The sequence below is a fragment of the Cyrtonyx montezumae genome, unplaced genomic scaffold (genome assembly GCF_038088225.1).
Source record: "Cyrtonyx montezumae isolate F1298 unplaced genomic scaffold, pur_monq_1.0 scaffold_15, whole genome shotgun sequence".
Lineage (NCBI taxonomy): Eukaryota > Metazoa > Chordata > Aves > Galliformes > Odontophoridae > Cyrtonyx > Cyrtonyx montezumae.
In genome coordinates, this window is record NW_027071881.1 from 9,756,953 (window position 1) to 9,783,880 (window position 26,928).

A 26,928-nucleotide genomic window follows, 5' to 3' on the forward strand; every position below is an offset into this window, starting at 1 on the left:
GGAGATTCAGTTCTCAATTTGCATATCCCTGGGGTTACATACTTTGATCTGAGGTGAATGAAAATATAAATTAATATTTTAATGAGCATTTTGTGACAAATTCCGTTGTAGAGCACTAGGAATCCCAGCACTGACTGAACTAACGACTCTTAAGGAATCCCCGTGAAGGTCTCCGCGGTAACGAAGTACCACTGACGCTTTAACAGGTGCCCTTGTGCTGTTTTACTCTGTTGGACGTGGCTTTTAGAGCTGTCCCCTCGAGCAGTGGCTGATGTCCCCGTGTGGATGGCAGTGCTGGGGGCAGTGGTGCTCAGAGGAGTGGGTTTGGGGGCAGGGGGAGGTCCAGGCGAAGCTCTCCCATCCCGCCCCTGGCTCGTGTCCTTTTCAGCACGTTTCTGCACCCAGGCTTGTGGAAATGAGCTCTTTTTGCCTTTGTGAGCTGCTTTGCACGGGAAGAATCCGCTGCTCTCTGTGCTGCTCAAGAGCTGCAGATGCACAGGAGTGTATGTAAAACCCCCCTGTGCATCTGCAGTTCAGCGTGGTCAGTTCAGGCCCCGTAGAGCCCAGGAGCTTCATACAGCCACACTCGTGTACGTAGTTGAGGAACATGACAAGCTGAAGGCACTGCGTGCTGGCTGGCTGCTGCGTGTCGCGCTGTAGCGCAGGGCTGTGCAGGAGGAGCTGTCTGCCCGAGGGCAGCAGCGTGGAGGGCTGGGCTGCATCGTGGCCCAGAACCCGCAGAGCCATCCCAGCTATCCCACGGGGCCGTGGATAATCTCAGGGCTGGTCCTGTTGGGCACTGCGTGGTGCTGTGCCTTCCCGGGGCTCCTGCTGGGGCGGCGAGCTGCTCGGGGCTCAGGAGGTCCATCCCCGCTCCGCTGCTTTCCCTGCGAAAATCGGCACTGCAGCGCTACGCTGTGCCCGGGCAGTCCGTGTGCTCTTAACGTGCAGCGCTTGGGGGTTGGACGCAATCTGGAGGTGATGTTGGCGGCATCCTGCACTTCAGAAGCCTTAAAGCCGTCCTCTGGTGTGACTGATGGTTCCTGAGCTGTGCCCATCCCCCAGCACCGCTGCTCTGCTCCGTGGCCACGGCTTTTAAACAGCTCTGGGTCACATCAGAGCTGCTTGAAAGGCACTTCGTTTGTTGCTTTGGTTTTTTTTCCTTTGTGGACAGTGGTGGCTTTGATGATCCCTCATAAAGAGAACGGTGTGAGGTTGAGTGAAGGGAAACGCACGTAGAGTTATCTGCTGTCCAACTGTACGTCAATCCCGGGTACTGAAGGAAGGCAGTAGGGTCTTCTGGCAAAGAAGCGTGTGTGGAATGAGGGATGAGGCCACGAGGAGTGGGGAGGGCTGTGGGCTTCAGTTGGCACTGTGTCCGCGCCCCGTGCCCGCTCACCCCGCAGATGGGCAGCAGTGCCTGCACGCGGGCTGGAGGCCAACGCTGCCTGTCCTTAACGCGCTCGAGGGCAGGGCTGGAGACCACAGCGGGGTTAGCAGGCTGACTGACACGATTTAAAGCCAACAGAAAAGAGTAAAGGAATGTATATAATACTGCTCTGTGTTTTACAGTAAGATTTGTTGCTCTCAGACTGTGTAAAACAAAATCTATTCATGTTTTCTGCATATTAAAAAAATCTTATTGTACCAATTGGTAAACTATTAAATGCATATAAAAGGAGATGTGTGCTCGTGTCCTTGGGCGCAGCCTGAGAGCTGTGGAGCAGTGCCTGTGTCCCCCGGCCGTCCCGTGGGCGCGGGGGGACGTGGTGCCCAGCACCACGAGTGTAAAGAAAGCACGCGTGTTTAGAATCGTTTCAGAAGCTTTTAATGGACTAAAAGACACTACTGAGAGATTGCGGTAGGAAAGATGCACTGCAGTCGTTTATTGATTGCTTTCCAGGGAGCTCAGGTTTCTCCAGTGGGAGCAAGTCGTGCGCGGGAGCTCCGTCCCCTCGGCCTCGCCCCCTTACAGATGCCTGGCACACCTGGCACGGCGTTCAGGGAGCGGGGCTGCAGAGCACAGTGACGGCGCTTGGTTCTGCAGGTCAGTGAAAGCGATGCAGTGGGCACGGGGCACGGCCCGCGGCTGACAGGGCAGGGGAGCCCGGCTGGGCCAGCCCGAGCGGCGGGGAAAGGGCACTGCCATGGGCTGCACAGAGCTCTCACTGCAGCGGGAGCAGGAGCCTGCACGCTCCGAGAGCGGCGCCGGGATGTGTGTGGTGGAGGGGAAACACGAATGCATTTCGGTATCATCCATTGCCAGCAATGGAAGCTGCCCCGGGAGCAGTCTGCAACCCGGGGTGCGAAGACATTGGTTAGGAAGATATTGGCCACGGGTTCAGTGCCGGGAGAGACTGCTCCCACCCACAGTGTGTGACACCACTCCAGTTAACGTGGCAGTGGGGGTAACAGTGAGGAGCTGTGGCAGCGCAGAGATCAAGGCCCCACTTCTGACCTCTCCTCCCCTCTGTTAATAGGGCCACTGTTCCCTCCTCCCTCAGACCACCACCGGTCCCTCCCAGGCACTGGGGTCTCCACTGTAATGGAAGGTTGTGCACTTTAAACGTTGAGATGGAGCCCTCACTCTTTGGGTACAGTATCCTGTTCCTCAGCTGCAAGCAGAGCAGAGGTGGAACTGTGAGTATCATATATATATATACTTATATATATTTATATATATATTTATCTTTGTATCTCGACAATTAGAACATGAATGTTAAAAAAAAAAAAAACCCTGACTTGCCAAACTGCCAACCAAACGTAGAAAAAATGGTTAAAGAACTCCAATGGCTGTATATCCTGATGTAGAAAACGCTGTACATTCCCCACGTACTCACATTACAGGCTTCAGTCACCTCCGCAATACAAGTATGGCTGCTTCATTTTCCTTAGCACAGATTGGGACGAGGACTGGGGGAAAATGAACCTCTGAACTTCACAAGAATGCTGAGCCATGGATAGGGGCTTTCTTGTACTGGTTTTAGCAAAGCAGTGTCCTTAGTCAACATAAAAATGACCTGAGAAATGGTATACACCTCAAGACAGTTCGTCTGGAATTCATATGTACAGAGTAGAAATAACTGATGATATGTGCACACACACACACGTACACACACACAGGCACAACCCCAGGCTGTGCCACCGAGGGCGGCTCTTTGCACACTGCTGCATCCTGGCCCCTGCCCTGCGTGGCAGATACAAGCTCGGTCAGACAGATTACATTTCTCAGATTAGTTCTTTGCATTGTGTATTAATTGTACCAGTGCAATAACATTGTCAAAAAAAAAAGGAGGAGCTGCTCCAGGGGAGTCCGAGACCCTGGTTCAGATTCAGAAAAGGGTGGTTTAACTTTTTTAAGCGAGGTACACATTAAGCAGGGCTCTGCGTTAAGGGGATGGCAGCAGAAGGCATGCTTGGCTCAGCTTCTTTCTCCTCCCCGGCTCTGTCCTCTGGTTCCAGCTGTTCACCACTTTTTATGCTTTCTTGGAGCTGCTGGCGTCTCTGCACCTCTGCTTTAAGGTTCTCCAAGTCTTTTTGGCTGAGTGGGAAAACCAGGAATGGTAGCTAAGGTTAGACCAGCTGCGGGAATGAAGCACAGGGACAGAGGCAGCCACCGCTGCCTGCTGCAGCTGGCAGCACCGTGCACGTCATTTCTCATGGGCAGAGACCTCCTGCTCTGAAATGGAGCTGAGCAGAAGAACCCTTTCACTGCCACAGAGATGGGCTGAGAACAGCTCCCATGGCCAACCCCTGGGCACAGCTGCACAGCCGTGGGCTTGCCCACTGATGGGTGCATCGGCTCCCAGGGAACTCTGCCCAGTTTCCTTAAGATGCATGGAGCAGGTCTGGATTTTAGGTTTGATGACAGCAGATAACTTCAGGGGACCACAGCACCTGTGTCAGTGCAGCAGAAGCAAGAAGGTACCCAACCTTTGGAAACTACACCTTGGGTCAGAAGGCCTCAAGGTGAAGGGAAGCACCGGGTTTATGCTGTCTCAGGAACAAAGACTGCACAGTTGTAAGGTGACTCATAAAGCCATGAGTTAGGACACTCTACCTTAGCGGAATGAAGAGAATCCCATTAATAATGTTGAGCTGCTCCAGGACACTGGTCATATTGGGAGCTGTGAACTACAGCATGAGATAAAAAAGGAAAGGTTAGAAGTCAAAAACTGCACAGAACAACTGAGAGCTCCTGAGCATATCCTGACTGAGCAACAACCTTCTGCCCCTACACAGGAGGCAGCACACGTCACTCATACAACAGCCTCGTAGATGTGACGTGGCACAGTGCTTATTTTTGCTCCTCTTCACAACCCCGACAGATCTCTAGCACTCGGGGTAACAGCTTCTCCAAGTTCAGAGCCCCTTGCTCTATTACAGCACGTGGCATTGGGGATTTATTCACTCACACGTTAACAGAGGAAGAAGCTCACAGTGTGCGTGGCGAGTCCATCACCAGGACACCCTCAGACACACTGGTTCTGTAACAGTGCCTCACAGCTCTGCACATCTGTCAACCTCACTCCAGGCAAAGACTGATTCCCTTCCCGTGGTTCTGGGGCAGAAGTCAGCACAGCACTGTGTGGTTACAGAGCACCTGTGCCTATGTGCACAGCCACAAACGGCCCTGGGACATCACTACAGTTAAATACTCTGATGAGGGTAGAAAGGAGCTTCCAGGATAGATGGTCTCTCAGTAGTACTGCTGCTTCTCAGGCTGTTCTGCTGCATCAACCGTGAAATCAAACAACTCCACTTTCCTGCATTTTTCCCCCTCCAATCATCATAACAAGGGTGAGCTCTCCTTTCCCGTTTAAAGGGTTTGATCCTCCCACCCAAATACTGTCTGTTAGGCATCGCCATCTGCCTGATTTGAAGTCCTCAAGCTCAAATCACTCTACCATGAATTCCTCACTTCCCATTTCCACGCAGTGAGAAAACCCAACCACCCCCACAGGGAGTTATGCTGCTTTGCCTTTTCTACTGGGAACTGCTGTGCAGCAGGAGCCGTGCTCTCAGCCCAGCAGTGCTCCAGCAGCCACTCACACACACACAGCACAGACAGCACCCACCCTGCAGGTCACCACGGTGCCCTAGGAAATGCCCCCGACAACTGCTGGTGCGCCAGGTGCACACGCAGGTAAGAGCAATCTTCCTGCTGCGTGGAGGCCAAGGCAGCCTCCCCCACCACGACGTCCTCAGAAGGAGAACAGTGCACTTGGGGAAAGATGACTGACAGCCTTTTTCTCCCCCCCCCCCCCCCAAACACGATGAGGAAACCAAAGTGCTTTTTAATTGAGCAACCTGCCTGCAGCCCGTGAGTCAGAGCAGTGGCACGTTTGGGTGTAGGTGCTCCACGCTCCCACGCTGCACACCCACTGTGGGCTCTGGAGTCCCCTGGGTGCCCCCTGCAGAGCAGTCAGCTTTGCTCACTTGCTCGAGCTCAGAAGAGCCCCACACAGACACAGAGCAGACAGACCCTTGGTTCACACTGACAGCACTTCACGGTGTCTGACCCTCTGCCTTTGCCAGGACCTCCTGTACAAGTGCCTGAACTGCCACAGCTGTTCCTGCTCTGTCCACACAGGAGTCTGCATTCGTACTCCCTCGTGTCCCTCAGTAGCACCAGAACACCAACGTGCCCCCATGGCAAGTACTCTCAGCTGCTCTCATCACGTACTTACCTTAAGTGGCATGATGTTAGCATTGGAGCCATTCTTGTAGATCTCATTCATTGTGCGTTGAAGAGCGACAGCTTGCTGAGTCAGGTATTTCAAGTACTCAGAGCTCTCTTTGGTCTTTTCATGGTGTTCTCCAAGCTAATCAGAAAAGGAAAAAAAAGATTGCATTACAAATCTGAGCAGGATTCCAAGTGGGGTGCACTCCTGTCTTTGCCAGCTCAGCACCCGTAGAGAAAGCTTTCAGAACTGTATTTGACAACAAAATAAAAACCATTTGTGTTGGAGCCGTTGTCAGAGGTACGCCCTTCCTTCAAGTAGAAGCACGTCTGCAGGGCGAGAGGCATCCCCTCCACCAGGATGTGCTTTCAGCACCAGGACTGAATCACAGCGTGCAGCTGCAGGCGTGCTGGGACAGAGCTGGGCTGATGCAGAAGTTTCACCGTACATCAGTGAGGACTCCAAGCAGAAGGAACTGCCCACAGAACTGCTCCACGACCAAACCAGCTCGAGGCTGGCATTGAAAGACAGGCAATGCATGCAGTGGGAGGAACCGAGCAGCTCCCGCCTTGCCCTGCCAGAACACGGGGCTCAGCCACTTCCAGAACTTTCTGTCCAGTGATGGGTACAGCAAGAACGTGCAGCAGTCGGTCCAAAGACTCAGCATCACCTGAGCAAGCTACTGCACAGGACAGCAGCACTGCCTGTGCTGATCACGAAGGGCCTCCCTCAGTTCAGGCTGTGCCACTGCTCTGCACCAGGGCCTGCTCGGGGCCGCAGGGCAGCACAGGAGCAGCACGCAGGATGCTTACCTGGTTCTTGTAGATGGTGTAGCCTTCCTTCTCGTGCTGCAGCGCGGACCGGAACTCCGCCTTGCTCTCGTACACTCGAGCTACCAAGTGATGGCTGGGGAAAGAGGATCAGAGGTATCAGAGGTATCTCAGTGGCAAGAAATGTTTCAGTGCCACAGAGCACAGCCAGCAGTGCAGAGGTTACACTAGAAGTCTTCACAGCAGTGCCAAAGGGGCACAGACAGGACGGCATACAGCACCCTGGAGTCTGCTCCTCCCCACCACAGCTGGGATCAGCTCGCTGCACTGATTCAGGCTGAGAAGTGCTGAGAAGGAACCTGAAGAAGAGTCTGAGCTTGGGAGTTTTTCCTGCTGTGCCAGGAAAGCTGAAGGTCACAGCAGTGCACTGAATGTAGGGAAGGACATGTTGGCAGACTCAAGTGGAGAAGGAAGGGGCATTTAGAAGCCTTTCCTCTTAAAAAAAAATGATCCTTTTGTTTTTTGAAAGCAATTGTGTGAATAATTTGGTTAATCAATCTAAAGTTTTCCAGCAGAGAAACGACCAGCAAAAACAAAGCTGGGATCCAAGACTCCTGTGTTGCTTTTTTCCAGTTGGGAGGGCTGACTTGGCTTGGGCTTTGCTTCCTTAATGTTTATGGAGCAAAAAAGACTTCTATTTTTGGCGGTGATGCTCCCTGGGAAGTGATGGATCTCAACGGGCATCCCATCACTACTGAGGGAAGGAGAGATCCTTTCTGCAGACTGCACATCCATCAGCTGCTAGAAAACAGATCAGGCTCTTGGAGGCACTTAATAAGATTTATTTTCACCCTGATGAAGAACAGATGGGATGGAAGGTGGTAGTAGCAGTGAGGAATGGACCACTATTTGGTTGTTTGTGAGCCAGGACTGTATTCAAGGACAGAGCATACAGCACTGCCTTGGAAACAAAAAGCTGCTCAGGATTTTAGTGAAATAAAAGGCTTTAATGGTGAAGGACAGAAGCAGATGATGTTTCCTCAAAGGTGTCTCCCTGAGGGCCAGAGCAATTACATACAGTGTTTATATATCATGCTCGTCTCCCTCTAATTACTTGAGCACTGCTCTCCAGCACTCCCTTGGCACGTGCGTCTTTCTGCTGAGAATCTGGGAGGTCAGGGTCGTCCTGACATATTTTTTGAGTCATTAAGCAGATCCCCCAATTAACCTTAAGAAAAAGGATCTCTGTTCCAGACTGACTCAGATGCTGCAGGCAGCCCAGCACTCCCAAGGGGGCTGGCAGCACTCAGCTGGACACAGGCAGGTCAGAGCCCTCCACATACAGTGAGCACGCTCAGGATGGGGATCACCAGCACTGCTCCCTGCCTCACCTCAGTGCCACTTTCAAAGACTTGGAGCCGTGGTACTTGGAGCTGATGGTCAGCGCGTTCTCCAGGAACCGGAGGGACAGATCATACTCCATAACCCCGTGGAGCACCAGGCCGATGTTGTTCTGCACAGATGCACCACACAGAGGTAGTCAGGCAAGCACTCAGAAGCACCAATTCCAACTACACATTTACTGCTTCCCAGTTTCCATTCACTGCATACCAACACCGCAGGTGCTTTGCTGCTTGATAGGGCCCTTAGAGCCAGAAGTCCTCAGTGGATCTCTCCAGCACATAACATGACATTTCCTTCTTGGGAGCTCGGCCCAAACAAGCCAGACAGAAGGAAAAGAAAGAATCTCCTTCCTTAGAATATTCAAGTGCTGCCTGGACATGGCCCTGGGCGACCTGCCTGAGCAGGAGGGGAGTCAGACCAGATGGAGCCCAGAGCCCTTCATACCCCCATCACTCTGATTCCATGAATTTTAGGTAAGGGAAACAAGGCCAACCTTCCCAGCCAAACAATTGCATTCCTTTCCCCTTCCTCTAATGGTGCTAATGAGTAATATAACCCAGGGATGAAAGTGCAGCGCCTCAGTGCGGTTTCAGCAGCCAGCAGCATGGGTGGTTTAAGATCAAGAAGTTTCTTAAAGATGAGATTCTCAAAGACATGGATTACTTACATCCAAGAGTGCCATTTCTGGGTGATCCTCCCCAAATACCAACAGCATGAGGTAGCGTGCACGGTACAGTAAGTTTAATGCTGTAGAGAGCTGGCTGTTTGCAAAGCAGTACAGAGCAAGGTGCATCTGTAAGACAAGACAAAACCCACCTGTAATGTTTTAACCCTTTGTAAAGCAAAGTGTTCCCTCCTTTCTGCTCCGTTCCCCAGCTGAGCACACCACAGCAGAGGAAGAATTGCTGAAATGCTTCACTTCAGAATCTCTTATGAACCTCAGGACATATTTCAGAACTGATCTACATTTGTAAGATGCTGTGCCTGTGCTCTTTGTAGGGTTCTTGCTATTTCTTGGTTTTGGCATAAGCCCAGGGTAAAAGCCAGAAGAATTAATGAATGTATATAAACACCCAGCAGACAAAACCCCAGAAGCCCAAGTGGGGACAAACAGTGATCGTGTGGAGTGCTTCTAATGCACACACTCTCAATAGAGCATACAGAATCGTAAGCACGAAGCTTGTGATGGAAGCAGGATTCTGGGAAGGGAACTGCAGCTGCTCTCCAGAGTGGGGTGTGAATGAAGGCTCCTGGACTCCAGGTGCACACGTGGAGCACTGCTTCTCTCCCCATACGCTGTACTCACGTATTCTTGAATCGTGTTGGGATGTTCGATGCCCAGGACCCTCTCACTCATTAGCACCGCTTTCTGCTGATTACTTAAGGCCTAAACAGAACAGAAGGTGCAGAGCAAGTGAGCGCAGGGCACAAATGGGAGGCCAAGCAGACCCTGCCCGAGCGCTCTGCTCACCTCTGAATAATCGCCCATAATATAATTGAGACGAGCTAGCAGCCTCAGGCAGGCACAGATTTCTACATGCATAGCACCATACACATTGTTGAACAGGTTTAAGGCTTCGTTGATGAGCTCGCAGCCCTCCTTCAAGAAACCTGAAAAAAATACACATGCATGTACGCACCCATGTGAAATAACCCCTCACAGAACTGCAGAAGCGATGCACGCGAAGCAAGGACCACGTCACTGCTGAGAACAGCAGTGGGGGGTGCAGCTCCACGTCACTGCCCTGAGCAGGGGCTCAACCTCAGAGGAAAATCCCCACTCTGCACCCGTCCGTGCTACAGCTGGTGCCTTCATGGCACGTGTGTTCCACGTGGCCTCCAAGACTGCAAAGACCACGATCCTCAGCGACAAGAAGGCAGGAGGGGAGGCAGAGGCACAGAGGCATGCTGCTGTACCTTGCTGAACCTTTGCTTGCCCGCTCTGGAAGAAGTGGAAAGCATCTGAGGCTTTGGGGTTTACATGCTTCACTACGGGGAAGATGTTGAGAATGTCCTCCTCTGTGAAGGTGGGCTTGTGTCTGTTGTCAAAGTTGTACTCCTTCAGCAGTATCTGGAGGAACCAAAAAAAGGCACTGCTTTCACAGGTGCTTGGCAGGGAGAGAGGAAAAGGAGCCTTGAATTCTGCACGTGGAATCACAGCCACAGCTAACTGCTCACGTATCACTGCCTGGGGTCTCGTGAAGGTGTGCACCACCACAGGTGTGTGCTGGGAGCTGTGCAGGCAGAGGCACAGCCGCGCTGGTACCAGGAGGTTTGGGCTGTCAGAGCAACCTACAGGAATTCAGACTGGGCAGGAGATGCACGACCAATTTACCCTAAAAGGAACTGGGTTTGAAGCCTCTTCTCATGGAATTAGACCCCATATTCCAGCATTAATGCCTCAAAGACCTCTGGGGGCTTGCACCATGTGCATGCAAGGCTGTCCCCACCAGGCAGTTTGCACTGCATGCTTCCCAGTACCAAAGATGATGAGAGGAGGGATTGATCTTACCTGGACTCCAGTTTTGAGGGAGATTTCACGAAGAAGAGTGATTTTCTGTAGGTTATACATTTCAGCTGCTTGGTCAGCATTCTCACTGCAAAAAGCACACACAGGCTTGAGCTGCCAGGGAAGTTTCTGCTCAAGAACATCCCTACTCTGCAGTGTTTCATGCACAGCTCCCTCTACAGCTAAGAGCTGACTGAAACCAGAACAATACCCTGGGTGCTAACGGTGCTTACAGAGCTGCACAGCAGTCCTGAAATTTGGTGTGCTCTCCCAGCAGGCAGTAAGCTGTCCCTGCCATGAAAGGAGTGAGCACTGGCTTCAGCAGCTGGTCATCATTTCTCGTGGGGCCCTGTTTGCTTCAGGCCACCATTCAATGTTTGCACATCCCAGCAGCATCCCTGGCCATCTCCGTTTCAGATGCAGGAGAAGCTGCCCTTGTTTTAGGCACACAAGCTGCCTTCAGCCTAAATCATCTTTCTTACAGACTTCTGCCTACACTCTTCACATTCTGCTCCTCTCCACACCACTAAGGAGAGCTTTCCCCTTCTCCCCTTTGCCTCATGGGCTTCCTCTCAGTTCAGATTGCAGCTACTTCCCTCTGCTGCTCTCAGCCTGATATCTTTCCATTTTATGCCCACAAGATTTCCTCAAGAATACAAATTTATATGCAAACAGTAAACAAAAAAGGGAACGTCATATTAGGTAACAAAAACAGCTGCAGACATTTGTAAGAGTTCAGGCACGAATAAGGGTAAATTTGTTTGCTTACCATTCAAGACTAAAATCAAAGTAGCTCTTTGCTTCTGAACAAATATTCTTCCACAGCTCCTGAGGGGTCATGCTGGCCCAAGCTGTGTTATCAGCATTTCCAAGGTTCCTGTTTTTCCTTTTCTTGTTCTTTTTCTTGGAGACCAGCTCGTCAGCTGGAAGATGGGCAATGGGGTTTGGGAAGGAGCTTAGAAAGCAGTTGAGGAAGTGGCTGATGGCTGCTGATAAACCTGACAGCTCCACGCCCTACAGCAAGACACAGGAGTCAGTCCTGGAACACATCTGCCATCCCACAGCACTACTCTGACCCAGCACTTGCACAGACTCAGGCCTCCCAGAAGCAGGAATATCTCCCAGGTGAAGGAGAGAAGAAAGGCAGAGGCAAATATTTGCAACTAGCACAGACAGTGACATAGATAAAAAATAAAGGTACAACATACATGCAAATATACAGTTCTACTTTGGGTAGAAACCAGAGACTGTGAAGCAGAGCTGACACTGGAATAAAATGAGGTGCACTGCCACACTACACGTGTACAGGTATATGGATGCATCAGTGCTCATTCAGTACAGAAAAGCTCCTTATAAAAGGGGAAAAGCAACAAAAGAAAAGGCATTACAAGGAAGACCAGCTGTGATTTCACTTGTAAAAGCCTTCAGTGTAAGCAGTGAGGATCCGGGAAAGAGAAGCATGAGCGTTTCTTTGGGAAAACCAATCTTCAAGTGGGGACTTGTTTTCCCTTGCACACAGGCTATACCTATAATGAGACTGTACTCCCTGTTGCTAGGCAACACCCATGAACACTCTAATGAAGAGAGGAAACTAACAGCTCTCGATTTGCAAAAAAAAAAGTCATTAGAGAGAACACAGAAAGCGAGAGGTCAGGCTGCAGGCCATACCTGGAGGTACGTCTTGAAGATGTGTTTTGCTGATCGAGTGATCAGTTCACTGACGCCAATTTTCTACCCCAAGGAATAAAAAGCAAAGACTAAGAGTCAGTCAATAATAACAATGAAAAACACTTCCCTTTTTAAGTGGGCTTTCATCAGGATGTGCAGAAGGCACCTAATCCTGTCCTTACCCTACAACAGAGAACTGTTCTGCATCTCACAATGCTCCTGGGGCTGGGGAAAGGCCCCCAGACCACCACGAGCCTCCCTGTGGCACAGAGCCCACCCTGCAGCCCCACACAGCCACGCTCCCAACACCACCTCCCAGTCAGACCCAAAGCCTTGCCAGGTATCAGAGGCTTAAAATCCAACTGTATGCTGTCTGCTATTACACCTGGGAACCCCTGCAGAACTATCCCAAAGGATACTCAGACAGCCTAACATGACAAGAGCCACTAAGGAACTGGGAGTAAAACTCCCCATCGACCACCTACACACCCTTCTCCTTCCTTCTCTGTTTTTGAAGCTGGTTCTGTTTCACAGGGCACGCTAGGCCAGAGGCAGCTGGAGCTGACAGTCTGAAATTAAGGCTGATGCTTACAAAGATATGATCCAGCTGAGCATGGCCAGGGGTCTTGGTGATGAAGTGGAGCACTTTGCCTAGGTATCGCATGTTGATGCCCCTCTGGTGCATGGCCTCTGCCAAGGTAGCCCCGTCCATGGGGAGCACCGTGTGATCCAGGCAGTCCTTGACCTGCAGGGTACATGCAAACGTTGGTTACGGAGGACAGACATGAAGGCCACGGCCCAGGGCTCCCCTGCACAGGTACAGGACAGGGCAGGGACAGCTTCCAGCCCACGGGAGAGCTGCTGCTTGTACACAGCTTCACTGGTCTTTTCACGGGAAATGTTTTTCATCGGTGACTGTAAGACACTTTGCTGATAACAGGAAATGGCACTTGCATTTCAAGTTGTGCTGCAGTGCTGATAAAGAGTCATTTAATCCACGTCACAGTTACTTTCTGACACACAGAGCAGGGAGGACAGTCCCTGTGCAGCACACTGCATCTATATGCTAGTGTATCAACGCCCCAGCAGAACAGCAGTCATCACCACGTCCTTCTCTGATTCACTCCCCCTCCTTTTTCATTTTCAGACTGAACAGCTAGCCTTAAAAGCTTATGCTGACTAAGGAACTAGGGAATTTATAAGGAGCTACAGTCCAAAAGAAGTTTTCCAGCAAGGAAAAGCCCCTCCAAGGTAAAACCAACAGCCATGAGGCCTCTGGGAGTGGACATCACCAGTCCCAGCCTCCCAGCTGCAGTGCAGCAGGCACTTCAGACAGAACAGCTGATATTTCTTATCAGGCCAGGCACATGGGTTAGCACCCAAAAAGCTTAAGACTTGCAGAAGGAGTTTTTAGATATGAGCAAGAACAACTTCCCAGTGCACTCCAAGCAATTAACCACCAGCTGAGTCACAATCAGGGTCAGATAACATAGAAAGCAGTGTGTGATGCCCAGGGGCAGGGAGGATGACTTCTGTGGCCTTTACTGTCTCAAACTCTCAGCAATAATGTTGATGACTAGTGCCAAAAATTCTTTGTTGGAGTGAGTGGGAAAACTGTTCTGCAAGACAGGAAATGGAAAACCCCTCTTGTGCTCGCACCAGAGATGCTGGCACTGTTTACCACACTGTACCATTGGTGCCAGAACTTGGCTGCCAGCAGCAGAGGCAGCATCTGCATGGGAGTGAGGCTGGCATACTGCCATGGCAGCGCTTGCTCAGAGTGGCCAAGGTTGAAGTAAGCTCCATGAGAGATCACTGCTGGCCTTCAGCTGCTTACCAAACCTGGGATCTGGCACGAGAGCAAGAATGCAGCAGCATCCTTCAGTAACTGCTTCTGATCCTGCACCTCCTCTTTGCTCGACTCAGGAAAACGAACACCTAGCAGGGTGAAAAAGGAAAGCACCAATCACTAACTCACACAGAGAGAACATGCAGTAACAGCAGCTAAAAAGCTCAAGTGGATCTGCCTCCCTCAAATAATGTTACCAAAATAAACCTGCCCTTCACAGAGGATCCAACATCATTCTACTACAACTGTGGGTTTTTTTGTGTGTGTGTGAACAAAAAAATTAGGATCAAATTGAACGCTTCCCCCCACACCCGCCTCTTCCCATGTCCTCTAGCAGCTCAAGATCCTGGCAGCACTCTGAAAACTTCCAAGTGCAGCAGTGGGAGACAGCTCACTGCCTGCATTTGGTAGCTGAAGCACTGCAAGCAGATTTAGTTTTCTTTTTTCTGTGTCTGAGCTGCATGGGGAACTCTGCACCAAAAGCCAGTGGTATCAGTCAAGGCTCCGGAACATAACTGTCTGCAGGTGGCTGCGTACAGCAGTCCTCACAGGAAGGATCAGAACGAGCTCTTTATGCACATACCTGGTGAGAAAATGTCTGGGTTAAACCGAATGTCAAAAGATGTGTCACTTATGGAGCCCACGGCCTTGCAAGCGTTCCGAATCACTTCTCTGCTTTTGGGATCGACTGGAGGAGGAAGAAAAGAAGAACAAATGAATGTGGATTTCAGAAAACGATAACCTGGCTATTAAAGAAAAAAGCTTTGTTATTTAAAGCAGTAATGATGGCTCATTTTGCAGAAATCCATTATAAACACCATCAGTTGTAAGATACATGGAAAGGAGAACAGCTGCAAAAATGCAAAATCAGATAGTTGGGGATTTCTGAAGGTGTCTGAGCACTGTGCACTTCCCAGCCCTGGCTGCTGGCCCTGCAGAGCTGCTTGCTGCTGAGGCTCTCCTTCCGGCATCACAGCTGATAGGCTTGTGCAGCAGAGACACTACCAACCTACCCCCAGGCAGCCTGGGTGATTAATGTACTGGTGTGCGAATGGCTCTATGCAAAGAGCTAAAACAGCATTGATAGCAGAAGCAGTGCTTGTCCTGTTTAGCAGCAAATAATCACCCCCAGCACCTCTGTATTGGCACAGCTGCGACCAGAGGCACAGCCAGCAGCAGGGCTGCTTCTGATGCCAAGGATTGCGTACCTGTTCCATCATCAGATGCGATGGTCTCAGCCAGCTCTTTAACCTGATCAAGTCCAGTCACGCTGTCATCTGTTTTCCCATCATCTGACTCAGACTTCTCGCTTTCTGCCGTACCGTTCTCGGGAGAGGTGCCATTTTCCAGTGCAGCTGAGCTCTCCTGTTTGTTGGCTTTCTGTTGCATCAGCTGCAGTGCAGCCAGCTTCATGAATAAGAGATACCTACAGCGAAGTAAGAGAGGAATTCAGTACAGCAGGAGAATGCAAGAGGATCACCACTCTACCGCGAGGGGAAAAGCTCAGAGCTGGGGTAACGGACCACCCAGCTTCCCCCTGCAGAGGCACAGCTGACACCCTCTATCAGTGAGCTTTCTGAATTCACAGAGTGCACATTATTCTAATATCTTCCACCAGAATGTCGGAAGAGACAAAGAAGTGGGTTTCCATTACACATCACAATGGGAAGCTCATCTCCTTGCAGCAGTTACAAGTAGCTTTCCACACGCAGCACCAGCAGACAGCTCAGGAAGACTCTTACTGCCAAACAGACAGAACTGACAAACAAAATCCAGCAGCAATTTTATCATGAAACCTGAGCACTGGGAGCTTCGCTAGCCGTGCAGCAGCAGCCTCCAGCCATGGCCCTGCAGGCTGCTGGTCTGGAACCTCTCCCAGACAGAAGTGAAGATGCCTGTGGGCACAGGGCAGGACAGAGCAGGGTGCTGGCTGCAGAACTGGTTGCTCAGTGGGCAGAGCTCCTCTGGCAGCAGCTGAGGGCTCGCCTTCCTGGCAAGCAGAGCACAGGCTCTGACTGCCTGTGGTAGCAGAGCACCCCGCAGCCCCCATCATGGGAAGCAGGAGCATTACCCCATGCAGCTGCACCACGTGACTGCCTGCTCCCAGAGCTCCCCCCCTCTGCTGCACTGTATGAGCCCAACACCAACACGCTCCACCATACAACTGCCTACAGCAGCTCCCACAGGTCATTTTTTTCAGCCTTTAGTAAAAAAATGTAGGGTTTGAGATGTCTGGATAGCCTTAAAAGACAAGCATAAATCCTTCTCATTCCCTAGAGATCAGGTGATTGGGGCATCTGCAGAGAAAGGACACGAAGCATCAAAACAGATCTGAAGACTAAAGAGCCAACCACCTCTTCCCCAGCTCCCTCCAGCCCTGCCAGGATCTCTCGTTCAGTGAGCCTCTGTAATGTGCAGGGCCAGGCAGTGGGGCACGCAGCTGCAGGGAGCTCTGCTGCAGTGTCACAGGACATCACAGCACAGTCCTGACTTCAACCATCACCAGTTCCAAGCAGAGGATGCGGGGAGCTCAGCTCACCTGTGCTCTACAAAGGCATCAACAAGCTCTTGCCGGAGACAGCAAAGCTTGTGTCTGTGCTGCTTGGGGAACCCCATTTTCTTACATTCCTCTGGCATCTCCTCCCCTTCAACAGGCAGGAAGTTTAGATCTGGAGGGAAAGTGCGTAGCAGGTCCAGGATGTAGTGACGGCCGTCGTTGCCAATAATGCCTTTGCACTCCACTGAGGAGCACAGCTCCACCTCCTCGTTCTTGTCATTCAGGACTTTGTGCTTCTGGATCTTAAGCGGTCTGCTGGTTTTCTCTAGCAGCTCCAGGTACTTAGGATGCGAGACAACTGTCTTGCCAAAGTCTATTGACCCATAGATGACACTCTGTTCCTGCTCCCTTTCCAAGATCCCAGGAATAATAGACTGAGCTGTCACTCTGTAACCTCTGTAATCCACCACTACAGTCCCCAGAGTGTACAGCCCTTCTACATCCACAGCGTTATAGGTCCGCACTCCGTTGAGATCATTGGTGGGTGCGACATAAGCAGCAACGTCCCCACCAAAGTCCTTGTAGTGGTCACGGACATCGAAGCCCAGACTGAAGAATATATTGTTCCAGATGAACATCTGCATCTTGGTCTCTTCACTGGGGTTGATGGCCATGACATTGCCATCAATGACAGCCATGGCACCTCTTGTTGCTGCTGCAGTGAAGTCACTGTGAACCTGGAGGCAATCAGAAAGAAAGTCAGGTAAGACATGGCTCACCTCCTCCCCGCACCGCGCTCTCAAAGCACTCTGTGAATTTCTCCTTTGCTCCTCACCTCCTCACGGCCCTGCAGCAGGCAGGCAGGCCAGCTGGCTTTTGTCTTGTGAGCCTGGCCATGGCTTGGATACAAGCACCAGGAGCCAGAGCAGTGGGGGTCACCATAGCTCAGTCTCATGAGCTCTCTGCAGAGGAGGGTTTAGTTTTAACCATGTCCACCCCTACCCCTTCTCCTCCTACCCACTTCAAGGAGAGTGGGATCAAACACAACAGCAGAGGACTAAGAGGAGACCATCTCATAGTCAGCTGGGAGACAAGGGCGACAATTCTTCCCTGCAAAGCTGGGAGCAGAAGGCAGATATTGGTCAAGCACTGGAGCAAGCTGCTCAGGGAAGAGGTGGAGTCCCCATCCCTGGAGGCATTTAAGAGATGCGTGGACATGGCACTCAGGAACATGGTTTAGTGGTAGGATTTGGTAACTCAGATTGATGGTTGGATGTGATGACCCTGAAGGTCTTTTCCAACCCAGATGATTCTACAGTTATATGATATGTGAGAGAGAACAAGACCCCTTAGCTCACAAATGGGGGCTCCCATCTTGCAGCTTCTAAAGGACAGGGCCAAGTGAACTGTCCAGGTGTGACACAGGCAGCAGAAAAGGGGCTGTGTAATGAGTCGCCTGCAGATCCCAAAGTTACCTTGAAAATGGCTCGTTCTCTCAGCAGCCTCTCAGGCAGGTTCTTGCGTGGCAGCTCTCGTGTGGTCTGCAGCTCCTCGTTCCAGTCTCTGGTCTGAAAGAGTCAAAGTCTTGTGGGAAGCAATATATGCTGCAAGCCAGCATTTATCATTTACAAGGGAAGGGAGAAGGGAAGAACTCAGACTGCAGTGACGTTCAGAGGAAGAGAATTAACAGCAGGATCACTCCTCAAGAGCTGATCTCATTCAACAGCCTGTTAGTCCACATTACTCAGCACAGTTCGTCTGAAATGCCAGAATGCTAACACCAGAGTAACCCAGTGCAGACCTGGTTAGCCAGCACACTGCAACACAGCCCCACAGGCACTACCTGCATGCAGCCATGACAGCCCAGCACCATGCACAGCCTGGAACATTTCGTGCTAGGAGGCTGCAATTGTCACCCTTAGGAGAGTTTGCTAAGAGACACGAGAGCTTTCCCAGGCCTGACCAGCACAGAGAAACTCTGCAGTTTGCAGGGAGCAGTGGTGCCACACAGAATTTCTAAGTACTTGAGCAGAAGTTGCTCAGACTGCTGCATACCTAGGGAAGCTGCAGCCTGGACAGCTCAGCCCTCTGCTGTTAAGGATACTGTTGAGAACAAAGACTCATGGATGTTCTCTTTGATGTGCAAAACCCTTTCAGAATACCAAAGGTCTACTTGCTGGTAAAAGTTAACTGGTTCCCAGTGCAGTGGGCAGCAGAACTATTGCCAGGGTTCTCAGAGAGAGTTAGACTGATACCTGTCCAGGTATGTGCTCTTCATAGCCCAGCCTGGAAGTGTATGCATCTTCTGCCCGGACGCAGTCCATGGCATGCTCTGCTTGCGGAGCTGTCCAGCTGTACACTTGGAAAGGAGTTGCTATCCTCTCAAAAGGATGTCTCTGAACCCTAATGGGGGAGTGAAAACAATTAGACATTTTCCAAAGGAGGATTTATTTCTGTTCTAAGAGAATTTTCCTTCTGCTGCAGCTTCACTTTCTAACAAATAGCAGAACAAGACCAAGCCATTTAACAAGTACTATCACCCCTCAACAACTCAGTGTCTGTAGAGAACAGGCTGGGCTCTCCTCATTCCCCTTTCCTCGGCTGCATCTCCCCAGCACACTCCCCATTCAGCACAAAATAGGAGCAGCTGCAGAGGATCACCACTCCCAGCCACCTCTGTCAGACTGGCTCTCAGCTTGCACTGCAGTCCGTAAGGGCTGCGTTACAAAACAAGCCTATAGCACACATCCACTAATGAAGTGAAAAAGCAAGCCTCCCCTAATGGCCTTCTGTGTAATCTGTCTGCTCCCAGCAGGTGCCAGAGTCTCATCTGTATTTACTTCTGGCCCAACAAGCAATGCAATATAATCATTTTTAAATGGCCAGATAGTCACTGCGGTGGCTGGGAGGCCACTGCTAATTTCCAGCCCTTGTATGGTGTCACTTTCATCTTCCTAATGAGAGCAGAAGCAGAACTCTTGAAAGCCACACCATGTGCCTGTCAATTTGCATCCTGCTGAGCCGAGGCAGTTCATTAAGTGGACTCTAAAGAATGACAGGCTTTTGCAAAGGGTCTGCTGTCTTGGAGTAGAATAGATGGGTCCCTGCAGCAAGGACAGGAAAATAAAACAATCTATTATTGCTCCTTATTACTATAGGAGCTAAAGGAAATTAGAGAAAAGAAATGTGCGTTAACGCTTAAAGTCATCGTTCTCTCTCCACTGTAAGCCTGCAAAGCCTTCATGTGTTAGTGTTCCTGATATTTTAAGCTTCTGTTTTTTTGTATTCAGATCAAAGAGATCAGCCTGGCCCTGCTGCAGCACGTGGCCTGCTTCACATCAGCTGCTGCTAACTACAGACCAGCCACAAACCCACCCTCACCAAGAACTGAACATCACACCACCACAGGTGACTAGAGAGGAAGAAGCGCTGCTACCGTTTCTTCTGCAGAGCAGAGAAGTTTTTTTTGAAGGTAGGGCTGATCTGGTTAAGTAGTTCCACCAAGGAATGACTGAGAAAACTGGGGTTTGCAGGTTTGGGGTTGAAGTTGTATGCAGTAGACCTGTAAGAGGAAAGAAACATGCTGTTGTCATAACTGAGACTCCGGGATCCATCGGTAACTGTGGAGCACAAACTACTTCCACAGATCAGGGAAGCACAGAGCACATCCAGTTCACAATGGGACAGAAGGCAGAGGTGTGCTCGAGCTCTGTCCTTTTTCCAGTGCAGTCCCTCTCACATTCCCAGGCACTGTGCAGTCATTTTACAGTCTCTCATAGACACTATTTAAAAAAATTCCTACTCAAATCCGCACCCAGGTCAGGAAGTGCTGGCAGCCAGCACTTCTCCTCCAGGGCAAAATGAGGCAGTTGCAATGGTCAGGAAGGAATTCCCTCCACAACTCAAAATGCTGTAATTAGTTGATGTCATTATGGGACGTTTCAACTTCCCCTAAAGCATCAGGCATTTATCCACAGCAGAGAAATGGTACCAGGCATAACTGAACAGCCCAGTCCAGTAGAACAACTCCTGCAAACCCCATGTGAGCAGCAAACTGAAGTAAGCTGCTTTCCATGGCACACACACACAGAAAACAAACAAAACAAAAAAATCAAGCAGCATGTTTCTTTGAGTGCCCTTTTCCAGTTGGGATTAGGAGCTGTCTGCTGCAGGGCAGGGCAGAGGGAATGCTGGTCACTCACTGATTCAAGTAGAAGCCTCTAGTGGACGCAGTGATACTGACATGTCGATCCTCCACTGTGATGACGTATAAGTACATGAGGTCTCCGTGCATCTTCCTGTTACCAGGTGGAGGGTTCCAGCCACTCATTGTCAATACCTTTAGGCACTGCAAAGGCTACAGAATACAACAGAAACAGTTCCTATCAGTAGGGATTAACACCTTGAGTTAGAGCCATTTGATGCACAACCCGGAGTCCTTTTACCCGCTGCCTTTGCTTGGTTCCACAAACAGAGCTTACAAAAAAAATGGTCTCTAGGGTATAGCCTTCCTCAAGCCACTTGCAGTCCACTAATCTGCCTCAGTTTGCAGCTTTTCACACAGGAGACAAAGGTAAAAAGACACCCTGGGCCTCTGGGCTGCTCAAGGCATGCATTTCTTGCTGTACTGGTTTTCAAATGGCAGCTTCTAAAACTGGAATCCAAGTGCAAGGGCATGGGAAACCTAAGGATAATTTGTACTGATCTGCAGATCCTGTCTCCAGGAGCTTTTAAAGCAATGCAGCTCCCCCTTCCCTGCCTCCCCCCCCCAGCAACACTGGCCATGTTATGCTCTGCAGATGTCCAGACCATGTCCAGCATTTTGCACACACATTCTTGGACTTTATTCTCTTGGCTAAGCAGTGCTATTCCAGCACTCATTAAGCACCAAGCACAGCAAATCCCAAAGTCCACTTCAGCACAGCTCTCAATCCCTGAACACATTTGCTGCATGGTATATGCCGACAGCTGTTGCAATTGCACAGGAGAACTGTACCTTCCAGTCTCTGTTCTGGGGCTGAAGGGCACACAGGGGTCTCTCTTTGCTACCTGGCAGGATATGTTCAGGAGGGGTGCAGTCAATTTGTTCCATTTCAGTACCTTTTTTCTTCCGTTTTCCGCTGTCTACAATGGAGAAAGATGAAAAATCAGTGCTGAAAAACCTGCCAGTCCATCCTCCAAGCAGAGTGTTTTCTGCACTGCTGAGTGAGGTGGGCCAGCTGACTGCTACGCTGTGTTTCAATGAAGCAGGGAGCCAGGGGGATGAGAGCTGTGACCACACCATATGAGCCTTTTTGCTGCATACCTCCCAGGTCTCCTTCAGTGAAGACACTCAGGAAGGACAGAGAATTACAGTCCACACCATTAAAAGCATCTGAAGGATCAAGACTCTTCAGAAGGTCTCGAATGTGACGCACGTGTATCCTGGCCTCTCGCACCGTGTACGGCTCTGATAAGCAGAAAGGAGAGAAAGAAACTGGAATTACACAGATGCTTACTGCTTCAGCACACAGTTCTCAAAGAGGAACCACAGGAAGGGCTGCCAGGTGGCCAGAAGGACTCCCTGCTCTTTCCCTCCCAAAGGAACTTGCCTTCCACCACTTTCAGCAGTGAGCCCTCCTGCAGTCCTTCAATAGTTTTCAGCTCAGCAAAATTATCAAGGACATTGCCATCCAGTTGCAGGGAGAAGCAGGTCCGGTGGCAGGTGTCCTCACGGTCCATTAAGACTTGGTGGATCTCCTGCACCATCTCTTGAGGAGAGACCTGAGGAAGGGAACAACCCAGCCAGTTATTGTTAGCCAGCTCTCCCTCAAGTACACATCCAAAGGGGACCTGAGAGCACAAACACACTGGGGACATCTCTGCTCTCCTACCGACACTCAGCATGTCAGCAAGCTCCAGTAGCAACAGGCATGGAAGTATGCTCTGGAGTCCATGTAAAGGTGCCACCTCTGGAGGGGTCAGCACCCAGAGGTGTCACGGCCTCACAGGGCAGGTGAGGGGAAACTGGGGGCTCATCCCTTATCCATCCACACTGTTGAGGGTCAGAACGATGTGAGAGGAGACCATTTCCTACTCTCACCTGCTGTGGTACCCTCTGCATGGTGCTGCCCCTCTGGGCATGTGAGCTCGTGGCTCCAGCCACACAGGATCCATGCTGAACCTACGGACCCAGGCTGCTCCCCTGCCTGCCTGCCCTGGCTCCAGCACTACTGACGTTGCTCTCAAGCTACGAGGACTCAGGGTAGTTTACATAAGCTGCTGTAAACAACGTGGCCTGCTATTATTAGCCTATTAAAACTAACAGCCAAAGGGATTTGAAGGAAGAAAAAAGCTGCCTGAGATACAGCTAGTTCCACAGGGGATGTAATCTCACTGCTCTCTCTGCTGGTCTTGGGGAGATAAGGCTTCCTCCCACTGGGCCTGGACTCAGAACACCTCCCCCACATTAAAGACACTTCATCCAAATGGTTTTTGGTGAAGTGCTGAGCTAAATCACAGAATCAGCTGGGCATGTCAAAGCCTGCCCTGCTCTGGCAGCACGCGTCGTGGCCCACGTGACACACGCTGCTGCATGCAGCAGAACTCTGCAGAAAAGAAAGGGGAGCTGTGTTGTTCCCTCGATGTTCGGGCAGGTGTGTGCTTCCCCAGACAGTGCTGGCACATGTTGCTGTGCCAAACACAGCTTAGCCAGAAGGTGCAGCATGCCAAAACCTCTGGGCAGGCAGGAGGCTTTCCCTTCCAAAGTCAGACCCCGGGGTCATGTTTTCACATCCCTTCTTTAAAACAGCCCAGAAATGGGAAAGTCCTTTCCCTGGGGCTTAGCTCCATGCCTGAGCCCTGCTGAGGTGAACATGGGGCAGCTACACCCCGCCTAATTCCACTTCCCCATGCTCCACACCTGGGATCCAGAGTAAGCACCCTCTATCCTCCCAATGCCTGCACAGTCTAAGCCAGACAGCTTTGTGCTCGCATCACCTACTCTTTTCTTTTACTCTAGAGGCCACTGGTTCATCAGCTTATCTCCTGCACCCTCTGTGCTTCGCTGCCTCCCTCCTCACTTAACCCCATTCATGGGAGCAACAAGTCAGGGACACTGTGCTCTGCCCTCTGCCTCCACCAGGACCAGGGGTCACGAACCTCGCTCCATGTCCAGCCCCCAGCCCCGACCCCCCCCAGCCAGCAGAGAGGTACCTGCAGGGAGAAGGGCTCTATCCCCGGTGCGCAGATCTTGACAGTGAATCCCGTGTCCTGGATGACAATGACCTCCTGGTCATTCCCATCTTCCCCCGTGTCAGCCTCCTCGTGCCCGTTCTGCCTGGCATCCTTCTCGCCCTTCAGGTTCTCGTGGGGGCCGCTGCCATTGACAAGTGCCACAGCAGCTGGGTGCTCTGGAGAGAGGGACGGAGGTCAGCACACCAGGGAGGGGAGGATGGCAAGCAAACCAGGGACTGAAACCAGGGGTTAAAGGCAGTAAGCAGTTTGTTTCACAGTTAGTGTTTACTGGACACGGGTGCTCCAAGCACTGCCCTCCCGTCCCTCTGCAGGGTCAACACAGTCCCACTCACCTGCAGCGTTTGCACCTTCCACAACCCCCGCGTGGAGGGAGGGAGGGAAGCAGGAGGACGGCGCAGCTTACAGCACGTTCAGCTTAGCCTTAAGAAGTGTCTTAATTAAAGAATGGGTGTGTGGTGCTCTGCAGCCAGAGGCAGCTGCCCCCTGCACCGACACGCTGCGCGGCTCCAACGCACCTCTGCAGCACTGCTCAGCTGCAGGCAAAGCTGTGTCGCGTGGAGTGCATTACTGCACGGCCACGGGCAGCTCCACGCCCTGCACACAGCAAAGCCGCCCTCCACGTTTCTGGAATATTCTGCGGATACCCCACAAGGCCAGGGCCAGGCTGGGCCCAAGCCACTGGGTTCAAGAAAACGGTGATGACACTTTAAGTGTTGGCTCAGATGCGTCACAGGGACAGGGAGCTCTGTACCCCCCTCCCAGTTTCTGCAAGGGTTTGTTTTCTTCTGAAGTGAGGTGGAGATGTCAGAGCTGAGAAGACTGAGGAAGCTGCAGGGCTCCCAGAGCAGCCTGCACCCAGCAGGGCTGGGACTACTGCACTGCTGCCCCTGCTCACACAGCGAGGAGCCGAGCTGGATCCCCCTGCACAGCCACACATCCCCTGCACGGCTCCAACGGCCGCCAGCAGCAAACCCATCTCAGATAGAGCTGCACAACTGAACTGACATGGTGAAAGGCTGCACAGAATGCCAGGACAGCGTGCTCACTGCACGAGGCAGCAGGTATCTCAGCAGATGCTGTTCGCATTCCCTGTCACTTTTCCAGCCTGAGCTGTTCACTTCTTTGACAGACAAAGCCACAGGCAAAGCAGGCACGAAGCAAAGCTCTGGGGAGCTCCAGCCACACCGGGAAGGAGGGAGAAAAGCTCCACGCAGGAGCGCCCCACGGGACAGTGCCTGGGACTCAGAAAGCACAGCCTGTGCCTGGAGGTCAGGGGAAAGCCCCTGGTGACAGTGGGAACAAGCTGTGGCTGCACATCAGGGGAAAGCAGCAGGAAAACAGCAAAGCCAAACACTGAAGAGGGGACGAGGCGGCACCGACACCGCTTGGTGGGAGTGCTGAACGCGTGCCCACCTGACCTGCATTTTGTACCTGCTAAAAAGGCCAAGGGAAAGGATTAAGTTTCGTCCTTGCCCCCAGACAGCGCGTGCCCGAGGTGACCGTGCTATTTCGGTCCTGGTGCTATTTACAGTGAGGCTGCAGGTGTGAGGGCACAGCGTGAGCCAGGCAGCTCAGCTCAGCACGCAGCTCCTGGGTCTGAGCACTGCGGAGTGCACACTGTGATGGAGCAATCGTGGGGAGCTCGAGTTAATAACTTTACCATTCAAACAAATCTCAGCTCAAGTCAGGCACCAGCTTTTAGATGGCCACATCAAAATGTACTGCTGCAAGCCGGCCTGGTTTGGAGAGTGTGGGAAGTACCAGCAGCAAAAGCATTCACTGCCTCCAGCCTTCCTGCTCTACATTCAGTAACGTGGAGATACAAAAACTGAAGACACAAATGCTACATTTTTCACTACTGAGTTTAAGAGTGCGTTTCTTGGTACCAGCTCCAGTTGCATTAGGGACACGCAAACCCTGCCCTTCCCAGCACCCAGCAGCTTGGCTCCTGCCCCATCCCTCCCAGCTGCACAGGGCTGAGCTGCAGGCATACATGCCAGGCACGGGCTGCAAGCAGCCACAGAACAGCACTGAACCTGTGCCACGCAGCTTCCTTCGCATGCAGCACAGCCATAGTTCCACGCAACAGCTCCTGCTCCTCGTGCTCTGGCTGCTGGGGTCAGCTCATGTTGCAGCCACATGGTCATCAGCCACAGAGACCATCGTCTCATCGTGTGGGAGAGCAGCACAGGGGGCACTTCATCACTCTCCTCATCCTCACCCCACGCAGGCTCTGATGGAGCCCTGTCTCCCCTCTTCTGCCCCACCACAAGCACACATAGCCCCATCCCCACACACAGGGCCTCCAGCAACACGAAGCACAGCAGGGCCCTGTGCTGAGCACCTAGCAGCAGGAGCTTCTTCTTCTTCCTCCTCTTCTGCTGCTTGGATAGCTGCACCGCAGGGCCGGTGTCCCCGGGGCACACGGTTGTCCTCCTCGAGCCCTTCTCCCAGCTGAGTGCAGGTGGAGCAGTCACACCAGGGCTGCGCAGGGCCGTTCCCGTCCTCGCAGAGCGGGATGCTCCAGGGCCCTCCGAAGAGGCAGCACGCTGCGACCCACTGCCCAGCGCGGTGCCTGCAGGCTGCACGCTGCAGGCCGCCCCAGGCCCCGCGCTGCACGCCGTGCCGCCGTCCTCAGGTTTCAGGCGGTGCTGGCAGGCCGTGGGCAGCGTGGCACAGCCCAGCAGCTCCGCCGGCCCTTCCTCAAGGTCGGTGGGAAGGACGGGGAGCGGGGCGGCACCGCCAGCTCCCGAGCAGCTGCTGCTGCAGGCTGCGGCCGCCACGGCTTCGTCCTCGGGACGGCCCCGAGCACACCCGACGCGTTCCCGCAGGCCTCCTCCCATCGCTGCGCTGGGGATGACGTCGGGGAACGGCTCAGAGCCCCGGGAAGCTCCCAGCGCATCCAGCGCATCCACGGAGCTGGCTCCGCTCACCGGCGGCTTCAGGAGAGGTGAGCGCTCGTCGGGCAGGCCGCAGCCACGCGCGGGGAAGAGGAGCTCGGTGACACGCCTGCAGCAGTTGAGCACCACGCTGTTCCCCATGATCCCGGCAGCCCAGCAGCGCTCAGAACAGCGAGCTCGGGGTGCAAGCCTCGTCTGCACAGCGCCTTTCAGACCCGTGCCACACGGTCACTCCAACAGCCACAAAAACCCTCAGTGTCCGTGGGGTGGGGGACAGCTCCGGCTCAGGGCCGCCCCGCACGCACCGCGTCCTCGCAGCCCCCACCGCACACCCGCAGTGACCTCCAGCTGCCGCACATCGGCCCCGGTCCACGCGAGGCGTGGGGCCCCGGCTCCCACACGCGACGGATG

The 26,928-nt window shown here is 52.3% G+C and overlaps 1 protein-coding gene across 1 annotated transcript in view; it reads right to left on the reverse strand.

Annotated features, from left to right (window-relative positions):
• Nucleotides 1-3,233: 3,233 nt before the first annotated feature.
• Nucleotides 3,234-26,928, reverse strand: part of CLUH (clustered mitochondria homolog) — a 29,681-nt gene continuing 5,986 nt past the window's right edge. The window contains exons 2-26 of the mRNA XM_065732144.1: nt 23,576-23,772; nt 21,973-22,144; nt 21,687-21,830; nt 21,378-21,505; nt 20,584-20,738; nt 19,818-19,943; nt 18,637-18,784; nt 17,857-17,949; nt 16,424-17,118; nt 15,093-15,310; nt 14,468-14,572; nt 13,873-13,973; nt 12,628-12,780; nt 12,036-12,098; nt 11,137-11,381; nt 10,371-10,455; nt 9,776-9,929; nt 9,330-9,469; nt 9,165-9,245; nt 8,526-8,651; nt 7,846-7,967; nt 6,497-6,590; nt 5,691-5,825; nt 4,061-4,134; nt 3,234-3,541 (exon numbers count right to left, since the gene is read on the reverse strand). Of these exons, the coding sequence (XP_065588216.1) occupies nt 3,373-3,541; nt 4,061-4,134; nt 5,691-5,825; nt 6,497-6,590; nt 7,846-7,967; nt 8,526-8,651; nt 9,165-9,245; nt 9,330-9,469; nt 9,776-9,929; nt 10,371-10,455; nt 11,137-11,381; nt 12,036-12,098; nt 12,628-12,780; nt 13,873-13,973; nt 14,468-14,572; nt 15,093-15,310; nt 16,424-17,118; nt 17,857-17,949; nt 18,637-18,784; nt 19,818-19,943; nt 20,584-20,738; nt 21,378-21,505; nt 21,687-21,830; nt 21,973-22,144; nt 23,576-23,772 (3,923 nt within the window). The 3' untranslated portion in view covers nt 3,234-3,372. The remainder of the gene's footprint in view (nt 3,542-4,060; nt 4,135-5,690; nt 5,826-6,496; nt 6,591-7,845; nt 7,968-8,525; nt 8,652-9,164; nt 9,246-9,329; nt 9,470-9,775; nt 9,930-10,370; nt 10,456-11,136; nt 11,382-12,035; nt 12,099-12,627; nt 12,781-13,872; nt 13,974-14,467; nt 14,573-15,092; nt 15,311-16,423; nt 17,119-17,856; nt 17,950-18,636; nt 18,785-19,817; nt 19,944-20,583; nt 20,739-21,377; nt 21,506-21,686; nt 21,831-21,972; nt 22,145-23,575; nt 23,773-26,928) is intronic.